General features: G+C 32.2%; 3 protein-coding genes across 3 annotated transcripts; 1 reads left to right on the top strand and 2 right to left on the bottom strand.

Moving 5' to 3' along the window:
* Positions 1-498: 498 nt before the first annotated feature.
* Positions 499-1,588, bottom strand: LOC141689351 (oleosin L-like). Its single transcript, XM_074493627.1, has 2 exons — positions 1,261-1,588; positions 499-853 (listed from the first exon to the last, which is right to left on the bottom strand). The coding sequence occupies exons 1-2, from the start codon at positions 1,536-1,538 to the stop codon at positions 730-732; spliced, it is 402 nt and encodes a 133-aa protein (XP_074349728.1). The 5' UTR covers positions 1,539-1,588; the 3' UTR covers positions 499-729.
* A 567-nt stretch (positions 1,589-2,155) lies between these two features.
* LOC141693063 (uncharacterized) lies at positions 2,156-7,146 on the bottom strand. Its single transcript, XM_074498063.1, has 6 exons — positions 6,842-7,146; positions 5,371-5,859; positions 4,309-4,530; positions 4,159-4,231; positions 3,518-3,628; positions 2,156-2,690 (listed from the first exon to the last, which is right to left on the bottom strand). Exons 1-6 carry the CDS (start codon positions 6,956-6,958, stop codon positions 2,320-2,322), a joined length of 1,383 nt encoding a protein of 460 aa, XP_074354164.1. The 5' UTR covers positions 6,959-7,146; the 3' UTR covers positions 2,156-2,319.
* Positions 7,147-14,734: 7,588 nt separating this feature from the next.
* LOC141689015 (acid phosphatase 1-like) lies at positions 14,735-16,889 on the top strand. Its single transcript, XM_074493168.1, has 3 exons — positions 14,735-15,342; positions 16,140-16,349; positions 16,509-16,889. The coding sequence occupies exons 1-3, from the start codon at positions 14,942-14,944 to the stop codon at positions 16,684-16,686; spliced, it is 789 nt and encodes a 262-aa protein (XP_074349269.1). The 5' UTR covers positions 14,735-14,941; the 3' UTR covers positions 16,687-16,889.
* Positions 16,890-16,973: the final 84 nt, after the last annotated feature.

Genomic DNA, 16,973 nt, shown 5'->3' with positions numbered 1-16,973 from the left:
ACTAAATCTCATCAATTTGATATATTTTAATTGATCTTCTAATCATAAATATTAATAAATCCCGTATTTAAAACAATTTCACTAATAAAAATGCATCAAACTTGTAAAATTTAGTGCGTGAAAAACGGTACTTTCATTTTTTTTGTTACGGTCTTTCTAACGTGTGCCCTTTGACACACATTAGTCACTAACTCCAAAAAAAATATGCTCTTTTTATTGGTGGGATTGATGTGAATGTAAGAGACCATTAACATTTATTTTCAATTACCAATACCAATAAGAAGAGCTCATATAAGAAGAGTTCATTTATACGAGAGTTAGTGACTATTGTGTATACTCGGGCACACCATAAAAAATCCCTTTTTGTTATGTAAGCACATATTCTTCTTATCTTTCAAAGGAAGCAATTAGAAAGTTATCTAAAATGATTTTGGTATTTATGGCAGATAGGCTACTCACTGTTTGCTGAGCATCTACTTTGTAGTTGATAGTTGGATAGTACAGTAAAATTAAAAGATATTAACACAACACGAATCCGTACATCCAATACAACCAACATTAAACACAATACTAGTAGCAGGCAGCTCACATACACACACACAAATTCACTCGAAATTTAACCAAACAGAATAACACTTAAATTAAAAGACAATAAAAGAGTTCCAAACACGCACACTCACAACTCTTAATTAAAAACAAAATTCAGAATATAAAAGGGGACGCAAGTTCTTAAGAAGTCTGCTGGGAAGTCATCTGATCAGCCTTCTCCTTCATCTCCCTTGCCTTACTTGCCAGCTTTGTCTTTGCATAATCTATCTGATCCGCTCCCACCGGATGCTGCCCCTTCACATACCTGCACCCATTTCACACGTAAACGGGATATACCGAATATGTTTACAATTATTACAACACGAAAAAAATGAAACAATAAATAATAATTAATCAATTTTTTTAGAGGCACACATTAAAAGTTTAGTTGTTAAATTTTAATTGACTTTATAACAAAGGACTCGTATGCATCAAAATTTCACCATGAGTAAAACTCGTAGAAGTTAGTGCTTAACGTATGCGTAGAGTTCAGTGTTACATATTTCGAAAATCGGAATTATTCGGTTGAGATACGGATTTGTGATTTATCTGAAAAAATCGTCTAATTTATTGGCGATTCATCAGAAATCAATTATATCGGATAAATATATTTGACCGATTTTTGATCAATTTATAAGCGATTTTTGAAAAATCAGTCGATCTCTGTTATACCTGTAGATCCAAGAGAGGACAGACAATGCAGCAACGCCAAATCCACCAGAAGCAAGGAAGCCAGAAATGATCAAGAAAATAGATATTGCGGCGGGAACGAGAACAGGGCTAAAAATGACCATCACAGGCGTAGCTATAGTAAGTGCTATCACTGTTCCAGCCAATGTCAGTCCTGAAAGTACCAGAAGTGAACCGCCAGCTGTCGCCGCCGTCGCCGCCTTCACCACCTGCACCGACTTCGATTGCTGCTGCGGTTGTTGATGTTGATGCTCTGCCATCTTTAAACTAATTAGTGATGTTTTTATTTTATTGAAAGGATGTCAATGTGGAGGCTCATTGCGAGTGTTAATATAGGAGATATGAAGCGATTAACAGGATGGCACGTGTGGTGTCACGTGGTTGCATGCAGTTGAGTTCTTTTTTGCATGTAATGAAATGTGTTGTGGACCGTCCACGTGTGTTTGTGTTTCGGCTACGTGAAGAAACAGTTTTGGCTGTGTTTGCATGCGTTTTTGCTTTTTCTGTGAGCTTGTGTTTATCTTTTCAGACCCGGGTTTTTCGCTATTTTTGGAAAGTGGGCCCAGATTGTTCTATTTCACATTGGGCTTCTGAGGTACAATGCCTTAACCAGGCCGGTCATATTTTTACCAACTTATAGGCCCATATTCATGAGCGTTCTCTTCCCACAGGTTCATAAGATGTTGGCATCTGGGACGATTTCACTCTTCTAAACCGACGGCTGTGATTAAAAAATATTTTAGCACATACTATTTGATCTAACGACTTAAAAATTGTGAAATCGTCACGGAAAAATGATTGTCAGGGGATCGGACCTCTTCTTATGTAATGAAATATTCTTTTGGAAATTTGAGTAGAAGTGATTCAAAATTTTCCCTAAAATAAATTCTAGTTGGGGAATTAGATTATAAATACGATATTCGAGCTACAAACAGATGGAACAATTCATATTTGGAAATTGGTAATCGATACATCTATCCATCAATATTTCTTTGACTGAATATTACTAGTCTAACTAGCCTAAAAACAAGATACACAACATCAATCTTCATCTGAGCTATATTCACTTGATTCTGGTAGCGAAGCAACAGCGGCACAACAGAATGATTCCTTGTCCTTGACTAGAAGGCAGCTTCCCGAGGAGTTCCACTTTAAATCAGTGACATTGAATTGTGGTAATGGAACATTCACGCAATAAGCCCCAGAAGGTGTCCACATGTATAGGTGGGAGCTTCCCGTGCAAAAAATTAGACGAGTACATTCAGGATCCCAAGCTGCTGCTCGGATGGGATCTTTTTGCAGTAAAATGGCAGCAAGTTCTAGATTGTGCATGTCCCAGACCCAGAGGACAGTCGGCATACTGTCGTTGCGAGTACAGATATACTGGCTATTGCTACTCCATGACAAAAGACCTGCAGTTACAGTGTCTCTAATTTATAACATATTGCAACAGAAGCAGATTGTATATCAATATCTAGAGCTTGATGGTTCTACTAGCAAAGCAACACAGCAGTTCTGTTTTCATACTTAAGTTGGTATTGCTTGTAATGTAAATTTCCTCAAGAACCCAACCTTCTACAGTATAAACTAGTTCAATATCAATTGATTACATGGATAAATTCTCATACATATATGTCCATGCTAGTACCAGCAGTCCAGCACAGAAGTCAGTGTCAATTTGATCAGCTCAACTTCAAGTTTGCCAGGACCCATTTATTTAAGCTACTTTCTAGCCTATGGTTTGAATGAGGCTTCTTATCGAAATTCATTATATGGATTCATACAAATTGCATAAAGAAGTATTCTATAGCTATTATATTTAGCCTCTACTTGGTTATTGATCATCGTTTCTTCTCATTTCTTTTTGGGATTCAATTCTCATCAAATTGCATATCATGTATTCACCTTAAAGGCAATGTTATAACACCTTTTATTTTTTGCTATTTCTGTTTAATATCACTTTTATTAACGCATAAGTATAAAGAAAACAAGTAATAGTGGTAGCTTTTGAATCATTTATTTTGTTTCTCTTGGTACACAAGACCATACATTGGTTTGCTCCATGCGTCATCACTTCAACTATTAGGCTCGGTACCTTCTTTTTCTCAATGACGTTCTAATTTATACTACTGTTAGTCTGTTACTGTGACTCTCTTAGTCAGTTCTCTCCCTCATTCGGGATAGATATAGATTGTTAACTTCTTAAACAAAAAGAAAACCAATTACAAAGAGAGCTTACTAATTCCTTGTTTAGGATTGGGCTTGTCCACAGGCGGCTTCTGAAAAGGCAAGGTGATGGGCACTTCCAAAACATCATACCTGACTTCTATGAGTTGTTCTGCTCCATTATCTAAAATAAGCAAGCCATAATCAACATTCAGCAGAAAAAATAAAAGTGAGTGGAACTTATCAATAGAGATTAATGACGTATAAATGAAGTTGTATATACAAAATTAAGAACTTTTTTTTTCTTATAAAAAAAGTTCCATTGCAAAAAACTAAAATATGCAGTAGTGGTAACTTATTATCGGTTTTGACTCGCTATAATGAATCCCAGTGTTTTACTTTCTTTTTTTTAATATTTTAAACAATACAAATTGAACAGATTGTTTTCAACGGAAAACATTTAAATCGAATAAAGATTAACTAATATTCATCTAATTTTGAACTTAATCTAATGAGTGCTATCAACAATAAATAATTAAGTTCTAAAAAAGGTACAAGAGACATTCAAAATCTAAACTTACAAGTTCGAAAATCTAAACTATAAAAGTGTACTGACAATCAATTGCAATATCAAATATTAGGAAATTGTAAGCTTCTAGTGGGGGAACAGCTTCAATTAATTAAGACAGATGCATACACAAAAATAATGTTTACCAGAATTGTGGTTGGTAAAATCATCCTTTAAAGACAAACCCGACATATCAAGTTGCAGAGGCTCATCTACCTCCTGAAATTGAAAAAAGGGGTCATAATTTTTTTAAAAAGAAACCATTGTATTTTAAAAGATGCAGACACGTTAACTACCTTGAAGATGGCAGCAGAACAAGGAGCCCGCACATTTGATAGATGAGTGAACTCAGCAAAAACTTTCCAAGTAAGGTGACTCAAAACTCTTAGCATCTGATCATAACTTCCTACAGCAAGAAACTGGCCACAAGGTGACCATGAAACACTTTTCACACCCAGCCCACTTTCATATGCTTGATACTTTGATAGACACCTCCCATCAGGGGAATAAATTAGAACCTACACACAAGCAGGCTGTCCATAAGGTTTACCACTCGCTAACATTAAAACCGCATGACAAGCAAATTGAACAAATCATAATGCATCATCGTCCTTTTGTTCAACTTTTATTATAAGATGAAATCTGATGCATTTACATTCTCAAACAGAAAGATCCCTAACCCAAGTTAACTTTCAAAGAGAAGATTAACAAGAGTAACACTAAGAAGACATACACCAGTTGATAACTTCCATAGAATCACTTCTGCTTTACAAATATCTATCACAATTCCTGACAATACATCAAACTTCGCAAAAAACTTATAACACAGACAGCATAAGTCATTCCTAAAGATTGATAACACTCGCCATCCAGGCTATATTAGTAACTGTGCTATTAATCTATACACAACCTGATTTTTTGACAATTAGACCAATAATTATGCACGATGAATTAATTGAGAAACGGCCACATATGGCACATTTTGAAGTGAAATTCCCCAAATAGCACTATTCAAATAAATGGCCCCTTCTAGCACATATAAACGTTAATTCATTTAATGATTACTGTATTTGTGGTGTTTCTCCAGCTAATTTAGTCAAAAATGGGAGAAGAGGAGGACATGGCGGACCCGATCATGAACCGGTTAATTAAATATCCAGGAAAAACGCACTTATGCTGCGTTTATGCATCTAAATTCTAACATGTATTAAACTTGCGTTGTTGTCTGTCTTCATCTTTAAATATTAATCAAAGTCCCGTTTTCTCATAACACGACATTAATTAAGATACGTTTTTAGGTGACATAAAGGGCATTTTGGGCCATTTTTATTTAAATTGTGCCAGAAAGGGCCAATCACCTTATAATCTAGAAGAGAATCCCATATCACAATAGCGCTATCATCTGGAGACCATTCGATATCAGCCAAATCTAATGTGTCTACAGCGAAAATTCCCATTATTTCCCACGTATTACACGAAATAAGATTTATATAGTCTTTGCAATCACGCCTGGTGCATATTGCAGCAAACTTTCCATCATGGGTAAAGGCTACCCCTTTAGAAGCATGTTTTGGCCACTGGACATGTACACATGCTGTGTTCACTAGAGACCAAACAGTGAGCCGCAATTGGAATTCAGATGTGGTGAGAATGTGGCGACTGTCGGGGCTCCATCTAGCAAAAGCAATACCAGCCAGGCCTTCATCGATTTTGCATGTCCAGTCAGGTTGTGCCAATGACCAAACTTGTACAACAGGCTTCTTATAGAGACCACAAAGTATGTACTCAGAGTCGAGGGCCCACTCGATATAGCTAATCTTATCCGAGCATGAAAACAGCTGCACAACCTGTATGGCAATCAATACATTAACATATAAAAAATCACTCAAGACCAAAAGGAGAAGCACCATAAATATAAGGATTTTGTTATGTCATTAAAATATAATTATTCTGGGGTAATTGTCTCCTACGGTCAATTAGAAACCAAGGGGGTCACTCCTATAAAAAACTTAGATCATTCTTTCACTTACCCGGAAACTTCACGACTTCTCCAAAAAAGCCATTAGTTTCCCACCTCTCCTCCTCCTCCCAATAATGCTTAGCCAACAGCAATAAACGGGGCTTGGGGAGGACAACAACTACATGACAGGAGGCTATCACACAAGCCTTTCCCTTTACATTACCAATAATCTTGTAAACAATGAACACTAAGAACATATCAACCAGCATATAAAGAATCATGAAAAAGGACAGTGGCCGCACAATGTTGGTTGAATATCAATAATAGAGATTAAAGAAATCTCTAGCCTCCCCACTTATCTATATGGTCGCCGAAACAAGATTACAAATTCTATTACCTTCTCGTCGTGCTTCATAATTCACAATAATGAACAAAACATACACTAAATCACAGTTTGGTAAATTCTCCATTACAAAGCATCCTATAGCTCTTACTAATTAAACACTCCTCAAACTAAACCAATCAGCTTAACCCTAAAGATTCCTGAGTACAATTTCTTCACCAACTAGGTTTCTCACATAACTCAACTATCCACAAACATTATACCTCAGTTCACATTCCGATGACAAACTCGATCTCCTAATACACAAAAATTAATTCTGAGCTCCAATTCGAGTTAAATTCACTCAATTCAATCATTTACAAAAATTACAAATCACATTTACAAAATTAAGCATCACCGCACATCATTTCACGGTCCAAACACACAACAATTCAAATCTACACACACATAATCAAATCACTACATCAAATTCGCGTAAATTCAAATCACAAATTTGAAATCAAAGAATGAGTATGAGAGCGAGTACCTTAAGCGATAACAGATCACGAATAACGAGACGATAATCGACAGCAACAGCGATAAACCTAGAATTAGGGGAGAACGCACAAGGACCTGTTTGTTTAAATGCCTCAGTGAACTCCATTTCTTAACTCTATCGTGTTCTATATCTTTCAATTCATTTCATGATTATACGTACATGTTTGTGTTGTGTGTGTATATAAGCTGAATTAAATCAAGTGAGGAATGAGTGATGATAGATCTAGTAAGAATAAGATACACTAGTACTACTACTGTGGATACAGTTGCACGAGACTGAAGAAGTAAAGATCATGACAAACATTCTTTCCTTTTTAAATTTTTGACCAAGGTAAAAAGTTCTTTTCAAATTTTGGATGTTACCATAATTTTGCGTATTTTTTACTAAACGTGTATTTTTACAACCTGCTGCATTAAATAAATATTCTATTTTTCAAATATTTTTAATTAGATTTTTAAAAATAATTGATCAGTTTAGACTTTTAAATTTAATTAGATTTTATTGATTACTTTGAATAATATGTTTTGTAAATAAATTTAATTTATTGAATATTTTTTAAACATCAAAATATAATCAATTTTTTTATCAAGGATTAATTAATTTTTGGTTTTATAAACTAAAAACTCAATTCAAAAAAACTCGATTTGGTCCGACCCACCAGCACTAAAAAGACGTAATTATTAAAATAATTCATTTTTAGAGTTTATAGTCCTCACTTATTCAGTTAACATTGAATTTCCTATGTCGCAACTATTTTTTAAAAAAAGTGACACATTCTTTTGTGTTGCGCATCAGGGGACAGGTATGTATTTTATACATTCGAGTTTGCACTAAATACGCCACATGGATGATACGTTGGACAAATTAATGCATGAGTGTTTTGCGGAGCCTGAAATATAATATTTACGAAATATTTTGGGCCAAAATTCTAAAATAAAGTACGAACAACCGTAAAAATTGGGGGATGAAATATTTTGAGTTATTGCCGTTTAAAAACACAGGGAAAGCCCGATTTTATCATATAAAATATTTATCTATACAATAATTTTGATAAATTTTAAATGTGATCAAATTTTATAAGGTTTTTGACCCCGGCCCGTTAAGTCAGGCCAAATTGTGGGGTTTCTTTTATATATCTCTAGTTATACCAATAATTTTTATCTTAATTTGACCGTATTAAAATATTTTTAATTTTGACCAAATCTTTTAAATAGTTAATTATAATTTAATAAGTTTACAAATTGGTTGATAAAATAAAGCAATCAAATTTTACGATGATATATTTGAAATTATTTGACATAAATAATTAATACTAGCCTAAAATCCGTGCGATGCACAAATTGTTTTTAATATTATATAATTTTTAAATTTAATTTTAAGTGAAAATTTTAACCTCTAAAATTTATTTATTAGAAAATTTTAATTTTATAATTTGATAATAATTTTAAATAGACACGTATATAATTGAGTGATATTTTAGTTTTTAAAAAAATAAGACTAATTGAAAGATATAATTTTATTGATATTTATTGGCGTGTTTATGAAATATAATTATGTTTTAATTAAAAGGTAAATTTTAGCTCATATCAATAATATATATATTATCTAATACCGACCACATCCTACTAATTATATTCAGATTTATTTTAGTATTAATTTGTTTAATTTTAGCATAGAACAATAATATATATTATTCTTAGACCCGTTATATCAACTGTAATATCCGGAAAAATTATGTGAATATTATATGTTAAATAAATAAATATTGTGTGTTTTATAAATTTAAAGTAATTAATGCCATGATATGAGATGTTATATCTGTTATGTGTGTTTCTGTGTGGGCCAGAAAATTTTTCGATTGATTAAAATATGTTTAAATTACAATTATATGAACTTATCTCCAAACGGGACGCGTAATTATTAGTGTCTTTATTAAGATACTTGTTTTATTTGATTTTATGTGCGTTTGAATGTATTTTATGTGTTATCGGGATTTTCTGGTAATTTAGGGATCGTTTCCGTTTTTCAAAAATCATCGGACCGGGACCCCACCGGGACGACAAACCCAACAAAATCGATGTTTTTATTTTTATAAAATAATTCGTATTTTATATACCCTGTATCTTTGTATTTTTGAATTATTCATAATTTTCGGTGAATTTTGACATTAATTTTGTATTTTATCGTTTTTAAAATTATTCCCCGTAATTATTATTTTGGGACCCTAATTATTATAATTAAAGAATAAAAACACCCTTAATTTATTTTGGGGATATAATTTCAGATTTATATAAATACCTGAAACTCATTTTATTTATGGATTTTTATTTATTTTATTTTATAAAAATTCAGAAATTCATAAACACCAAGAACAACTTTGGGGGTGAGAATTTCTTCCTTAACTTCAATCGTGATTTTTAATCGATTCTGGAAACCAAATCAGACGTGCTAGTAACCAAAATTTTCCTCTCGAAGAGAGCTTTCCATTGATACCAATTTCTCGATCTGAGGTACAGTAAATCGAAAAGTCGATTTTTATCTTTTTATTCTTGAAAATCGTTTTTCTTTTTGGATGATTCTGGGTTGATTTTGATGTTACAGACAGTTTTAGAATGATGTTTAGAGTCGATTTATTTATAAATTTGCATCGTTTTAGTTCGAAATCGTGTTAGTCGAGTTTTGGGTTTTAATATTTTTATTTTGATTTTCTGGAGTTGTTGTTGATTGTTAGATGTTAATGATATGATGGTTGGATTCTAAATTTCTTCAGCTTTAATTTCGTATATAGATTGTTGGTTTTGGTTCAGAAATGATGGGGATTGTTTTTCGCCGGAAAACCTTAAAGGGTCGGTCGGCTTTAATGGTTTTTTTGTCGGAGAAATCATTCCGGTGAATGATACTCGATGTTGTGGTTATTGTGTTTCTGGGTTGATACTAAATGTTTGGGCAGGGAAAACGGGATCAATTGGCTGCGTTTTGGACAGATTAGGACTCGCCGGAGTCCGGCAAGAACCCGCCGGAATCTGGGCTTATTCCAGAAACCGGCCGATGTTCAACCCGGACCCGGCCGTGTTCTTCGTAACCCGGTTTAAAAACCCGGGTTTGATCCCTGAAACCCAAACCTCAATTCCCCATTTATGTTTCCCAATTTTTAATTTTAAAAATATTTCAAAAATCTTTTATTCTATTTTCAAAAATCATTTTAATTATTTCTAAAAATCATTTAACAAATTATTTTAAATTCTAAAAATTATTTTCTTAATTAATTTAAATTCCTAAAATTATTTTCTTTAATTATTTTCAAAAATACAATTTGATTTAGTTATTTATAATTAATTTTAGTTAATTATTTATTAATTTAATTAATTGATTAAAAATCAATTAATCAATTAATTTTATTTATAAATAATTAAATAAATATAAATTATTTATAATTAATTCAAATAATTTCTAAAGAAATTATTTTTATGTTTTAAAATTTATATTTTGGTATTTAAAAATCAATTAATATTATTATTAATTGATTTAAATCTATTTATTTCTTATTTTATTCATAATAAATAAACCGTTTGTCCGTTTAATATGAAACGAACGCGTACAGACTCAGAAAAATATTGCGCTTCCAATAAAAATACTTTTGAGACCTAATTTCTATTGTATTGCAATGTAATTTGATTTGTGTATCAGTTTGAGTCGGTATTTGATCGATAAATGCTAATATTGACCTGATTTTAATTCTGAACGCCTTAGGACGTATCTTTTAATGATCTGACTTATGTGTTATATGAAATATGTGATTACGTGTTATATGAATGCCATGACTATGTGTTACGTGAAATATATACTATTTGTTTACAGTTTAAAATGCCATGCATAGTTAAAAACGATCGGGTATATGTCAAGACGTATGGTTACGTCGATTGAGTTTAGTTCCGTCAGTTAAGATAGTCCTTTTGTTTATATAATCAAGTAGCAAGGAGTGCAGTCAAGTGTTAGACGGAGATAGTAGCCAGCAGCTATAAGCAGAGTTATAGTAAGAGGTTATCGAGCATACCAGGCAAGTACCCCTAACTTCACTTATTGTTCAAGTGACGTTTAATTCGAATCATATTATGCAAGTACCTATATCTTCATTTATCATTCAATTGATATTGACTCTGAACTTTATTCTTTCGATTTCCATACTATTCTAAGTTCAGAATAGTTAAACGTTTTATATGTTGCTATAAATTACTCTATACAGTAGAACATTGAATTGAGATTAGCGAATAACTAACTGTTCTAGTTATTTCGCCATCGATTGTTGAGATAACTCTAGACCATGAGAAATGGGGGGTTATATGGTTAAGGATGTCCTTTGATTCGACTCCTTTGATCAAAATATTTTATGGATTGGATGAATGCGTAAGTGATCGGGACGGACGGTACATCGGAGGACTATTTCTATGTGTTATATGAAATACTATGACACCATTTTTGTCACGGGCAGGTATATTGCCTTTTTAATTGAGTACTCGTGTTTTGGGGACATGTTTCCATGAATCATGACCTTGTGCTATCACACGGGCTGATCAGCATGTGATAGTACGTCCGTCGGAGTTAGATTCCAATCTAAAAATTATCGTTTATTGTTGATAGCTTATGAAGCTTTTATTATTAATCAAATATTACTGATTTTATTATGTTGTTCAATTATTATCAGGATGTGGTTTATCATTTCAAGCACATTTTATACTGCTTGCTCAGCATTTCTTTCGCTCATACTTGTTTATCAATCTAATCTTTCAGCTAAGCCGGAGCAGGCTTGAGATCCAAGTTTGATCAGAAGTCAAGTGCTTGTAGGTAGTTCGGTGTGTTTTCCAGATAGACTGTTTTGGGACGCTTGTATAAGTCTAGAGGTTTGTAATAAAATTTGAATAATTTGTAAAACTAATTAGACTATGGTTTGTAATGACAGTTGGTTTGTAATAGTGCATGTTTCATACTATAACCTGTGATCGATACAGTGCAGGTAAAAGGGGTCATATTTATTATATTATTCCGCTGTGATTAATTTATTATAGTTTATTGGCTAGTGACCCCCAAATCGAGACCCCGGGTTTGGAGGGCGTCACATCAACCAACTAATTTTATTTTATTAATTTTTAATTATATTTTAATTTTGGGTGAATATTATTTTATTTTACACCGAATAGATAATATATTTTATTTTAGCGTGATGACATTATATCGACCAACTTATTATAATTCAAATTTTATTTTGTTTTAGCCCGGCTCAGTAAATATTTTATTAGCTTGATCGGTAATATTTATTATTTTGTTTTAGCTTGAGTTAGTAAATCTTGGTTTTAGCCTCACACCCTGTAAGTATATCAACCAAATTTAGATAATTATATTTAGTTTTTTGTTCAATTTTATTTTAGCCCGGGGTAAATAGGTAAATATTATTGTTTCTTAGACCGAATGGATAATATATTTAATTTTGATTTAGCATGATGACATTAAATGAGCTAAACGAATTTTCCTTCAAATATATATTTTTGTTTAAATCCGTTTATTATTTTGTTTTGGCCTGATAACATTATATCGATCAAATGAATTTCCTTTCAAATTTTTATTGGTCTTTATTATTTTGTTTTAGTCCGAGACTCCAAATTCAACTAGCTGTATATATAGTCTATTTTTAATTTTTATTTCAGATTGGATCAATTGTACAATGTTGTTTAGTCCGGTCAGAGTGAATATTATATATTATTTTGTTTAAACAAAGTTAATTAGACAAATTATATTTGTATTTATATAATTCTATTATAATTATTAATCTATTTATGAAAATATTTTATTTTAAATTTTGCTATAATTAGTAATTACGGTGACCAGACCGACCCGTGCGATGCATGTGCGATGAAGTATTTTCATTGTACCTTATTAATATATTAAACAAACTTTATTGTTTCGTTTTGAATATTATTATCTTTACAACCCGTGCAATGTACGTGTCTTCATTAATATTTTTATATTATTTAAAAGTATAATAGATTTATTTTAGTTAATATTAAATAATATGTAATTGATGAGATTTGAACCATTAACCTTATTAGTATGTTTATAAATAATAATATTAACATTTGTTTTTGGCGGAATTCGAACCTGAAACTTGAATAGCGTATAAATAATAATTTAAATATTTGTTGGCGGGATTCGAATCTGAGAGGTTGAGTAATGTAAGATAATAATATAATATTTGTTGTTGGCAGAATTCGAATCTAGAACTTGAGTAGTGTATATTTTGTTAGTATTTGGATCTAACGGTCGTGATCACTTGATTAAAAACATCTGACGATCATAAATGGGGATAACCAAACTAACCAAAAAAAATATATCAAATTATACCTCATTCCGGTTATTATATTATACTAGCTTTACAACTCGTGTGATGCACGTGTCTTCATTAATATTTATATATTATTTAAAGTTATAATAAAAAAATTTGGATCATTACCTTATTAGTATATTTATAAATAATAATATAAATATTTGTAGTTGACGAGATTCGAACCTGAACACATGTCTTCATTAATATTTATATATTATTTAAAGTTATAATAAAAAAAATTTGGATCATTACCTTATTAGTGTATTTATAAATAATAATATAAATATTTGTAGTTGATAGGATTCGAACCTGAATCTTAGGTAGTGTATAACTAATAATATAAATATTTGCGGTTGGTAGGGTTCGAACCTGAGTGTTTTAGTATTATATAAATAATAATATATATTTGATATTGGCGGGGTTCGAACATGAGAATTTAAGTAGTGTATATTTTTTTAGTATTTGTATCCAACGGTCCTTATCACTTGATTAAAAAGATCCGACGATTATAAATTGGGATAACAAATTATACCGGTTATTATAATATATATTGATTGATAGCATAAATAGACAGATATAATATATATATATATATATATATATATATATATATATATATATATATTGAAAGTTGTTTTCATCACAAAGATGATGTACAGAAAAATGATCAACATAAAAACAATTCTTAAACTGAAAATTAGAAACTAATCTAAGGTCCAATGCTGTAATGGCACCCTAATTGAGCAACACATAACTGATATATATGCATGAACCGATCTTCTGCATGAAAATTTGCCTTTATGCATTGCAGATCGCAGAAGTAACCTACAAACAAACGCACCACCGTCTTCTTTTATCTGTACTTGCATACTTTAATTATATACATACAGGTTATCAATATCTCTAGCATAGATAATTTATTCTTCATCACCTTTTTTGCTCTTCAAAATCTGCAATATGCAGGGATTTTGCTCTTTTCTTTTAATCTTATCTCCTGTGCAGAGAACATTTATCTTTAAAATGTCAGCACCCACTACTTCTCCATTGAATTTAAAATGAAATTTTAATCTGCAGTCAAATTAGTAGAAGTGAGTTACATCCATTATTTTGTTGGCCATAATAAAAAAAGGAGATTAAAAGCTAGTCAAGTAAAATTATGCAACAAAAAACTTTTGCATTCCTAAATATTTTTTAATAACAGTTGCTACGTTTGCAATTTTAGCAGCACGGATCCCTGTCCTAACAATGGATGATCTGCCTAATTTATCGCGGATAGATTTAATTACTACAATATTTTTTAGATATTTTGTACTCGCACAATAGATGAATGATTGCCATTGTTGTGGATCAGTTTCCTTTAAGCACTAAATCATTAATAATTGTCAAATTATGCTAACACATGTTAAAGTCAACAAGTATTTGTCTATATTGGAGTATTTCGTGATCTTAGACCGCGTGGGTTGCTGGCAGATTCTTTAATTCATTTATTACTGCATGAACACAAAATCTAAAATATACAAACCTTGGATGTTAAACAATCTCTGTAGATAAAACATTGTTAACACGTTTCCTATAATATCTTCTTCCTCTATCTTGTTCGGCTGCTCTTTCACCAAACCGTCCAACTTCATCAGCTCCACACACACATATAAATTATACACACTTCTTGAATCATTTTCAAGAAAATCTTGTAACTCATCTGTTATTTGATCATGAAGACTTTATATACATTCTTGTTGTTTTTGTGTCTGTTTTATGCATCTTCTTGTCAAGAAAATTTCGACCCTCACACACTTCCAAGGCCTTTACTTGTCGATTTGTACCAGAAACTACCCTTATCAGAAGATGTAGTTTTGCATTGTACTAGCTGGAGGTTTGCTGTGGAAGCAAATAATTTGAGCCCCTGGAAAACTATTCCACAAGAATGTAAAGACTATGTGGATGATTATATGAATGATAAGGGTTATATAAGTGATCTCGAAAGGGTTTCGAAAGAGGCTAGATTGTATGCTTCAACTGTGGAACTTAAAGGAGATGGGAAGGATGTTTGGGTGTTTGATGTGGATGAGACTTTGCTTTCTAATCTTCCTTATTATGCTGATCATGGTTATGGGTATTTTTCTTTCTATCACTCTATTTATACTGCATTTGCTGTTTCTTTAGTCGTGTTTTAGATTTTAGTTTGTGTTATTTTGGCATGTATATTGGCATAATGTGACTAACATTTGGGTTTTAAGTGAGACTTATAAGATGATCAATTAATATAGTAATTTTTTAAAAGGGTAGGGTTTTGGGGACTTGTGTAGATAAGTTTTTTTTAAAATGATCTAATTAAGGTGTTTGCGTAAACAGTCTACCTCTCTTACTACGTACATGAGTGAGATATACTGAGTATGTTTATAAGGCAGTCCGACGCTATGATAGAGGATCGATCTATCCAGCATCAACTCAAAACCCTTTATTTTCCTCACCATAGTCTGGCATTTTATCAAGGACTAGATCCTGGTTTTGAGTTTTGGTTTGATTTGAGGTTACTACTGTGTTTAAATAGTACATTAGTGCCTCTTTATATTTCTTTTAGTGTGTGCTTGTGCTTTTTTCCTTTTTGGCATATTAGTTGATGTGATACATTTGAGATTTGGGACAATGGGTTGTGGGTGGCAATTATAGTGTTATTAAACAGGATTCTTGTTGTTGGTTTGGGGGAAATGTGGGGTTTTAATAGTTTACTAAATCCCAAAAAATTATCAAGATTTTAATTTATCCAACCACTGGTTGGTATGTTGATAAACAAACTGGAATTATGGGCAAGAGTTTATATTTACTAAATTACATGGGTTGTAATGAAATTTTGTAGATTGCAGATTTTTGATAATGAGGCATTTGATAAATTGTATTGAAAATTTGTAGATTGGAGGTTTTTGATAATGTGGCATTTGATAAATGGGTCGACAAGGGAACAGCAGAGGCAATCGAGTCCAGCTTGAAGCTTTACGAGGAACTAGTAAAGCTTGGTTTCAAGGTTTTCTTGCTGACTGGACGCAGCGAAAGGCGCAGAAACATTACTGTTGAGAACTTAACTAAGAGTGGCTTTCATGGTTGGGAAAAACTCATACTGAGGTCAGTACTGAAACTTCGTAGCTTGACATTTACATCAATGTATCAAGAAATCAGTAACATCTCATTAGTATCATGGTAAACGTCCAAGTGCTTTCGTACCCTGGAGAGACTCTAATCGTGTGGAAGTTTTTACTAATGTTTTCCTAATCTAATGTGCAGAGGTGCTGAGGACCAAGGGAAACCTGCAATGCAGTTTAAGTCCGAGAAGAGGAGCCAGATGGTGGAAGAGGGATACCGTATTCACGGGAACTCAGGAGATCAGTGGAGTGACCTTTTAGGATCTCCGATTTCTGTCAGATCATTCAAGCTGCCAAATCCTATGTACTACATTGCTTAATGAAACTTATCTGCCTAATTATTTCGAATTCTAGTTAATATAATTACAATACAAGTATGCAACATACATTATGGGTATGAAACAGTCAAAGCTATGAGGCTGTGAGTCTGTGACTATTCTAGGTGCCACAATGTAAAATTCAGTGGCTAAACTGCAAAATGTTCTCCCTATTTTGATGTAATAATAAAATATACCATTTGTTATATGGTCCCTTTATATACTGTTTCTTTAAAATCTTCACTGATTTAAATATGTGATGCACATGTGACATGTCTCCTGATATTGTG

This window comes from Apium graveolens, chromosome 10 (genome assembly GCF_009905375.1).
Source record: "Apium graveolens cultivar Ventura chromosome 10, ASM990537v1, whole genome shotgun sequence".
NCBI lineage: Eukaryota > Viridiplantae > Streptophyta > Magnoliopsida > Apiales > Apiaceae > Apium > Apium graveolens.
Note: the sequence above shows the minus strand (reverse complement) of the source record. Positions and strands in the feature narration are given on the sequence as shown.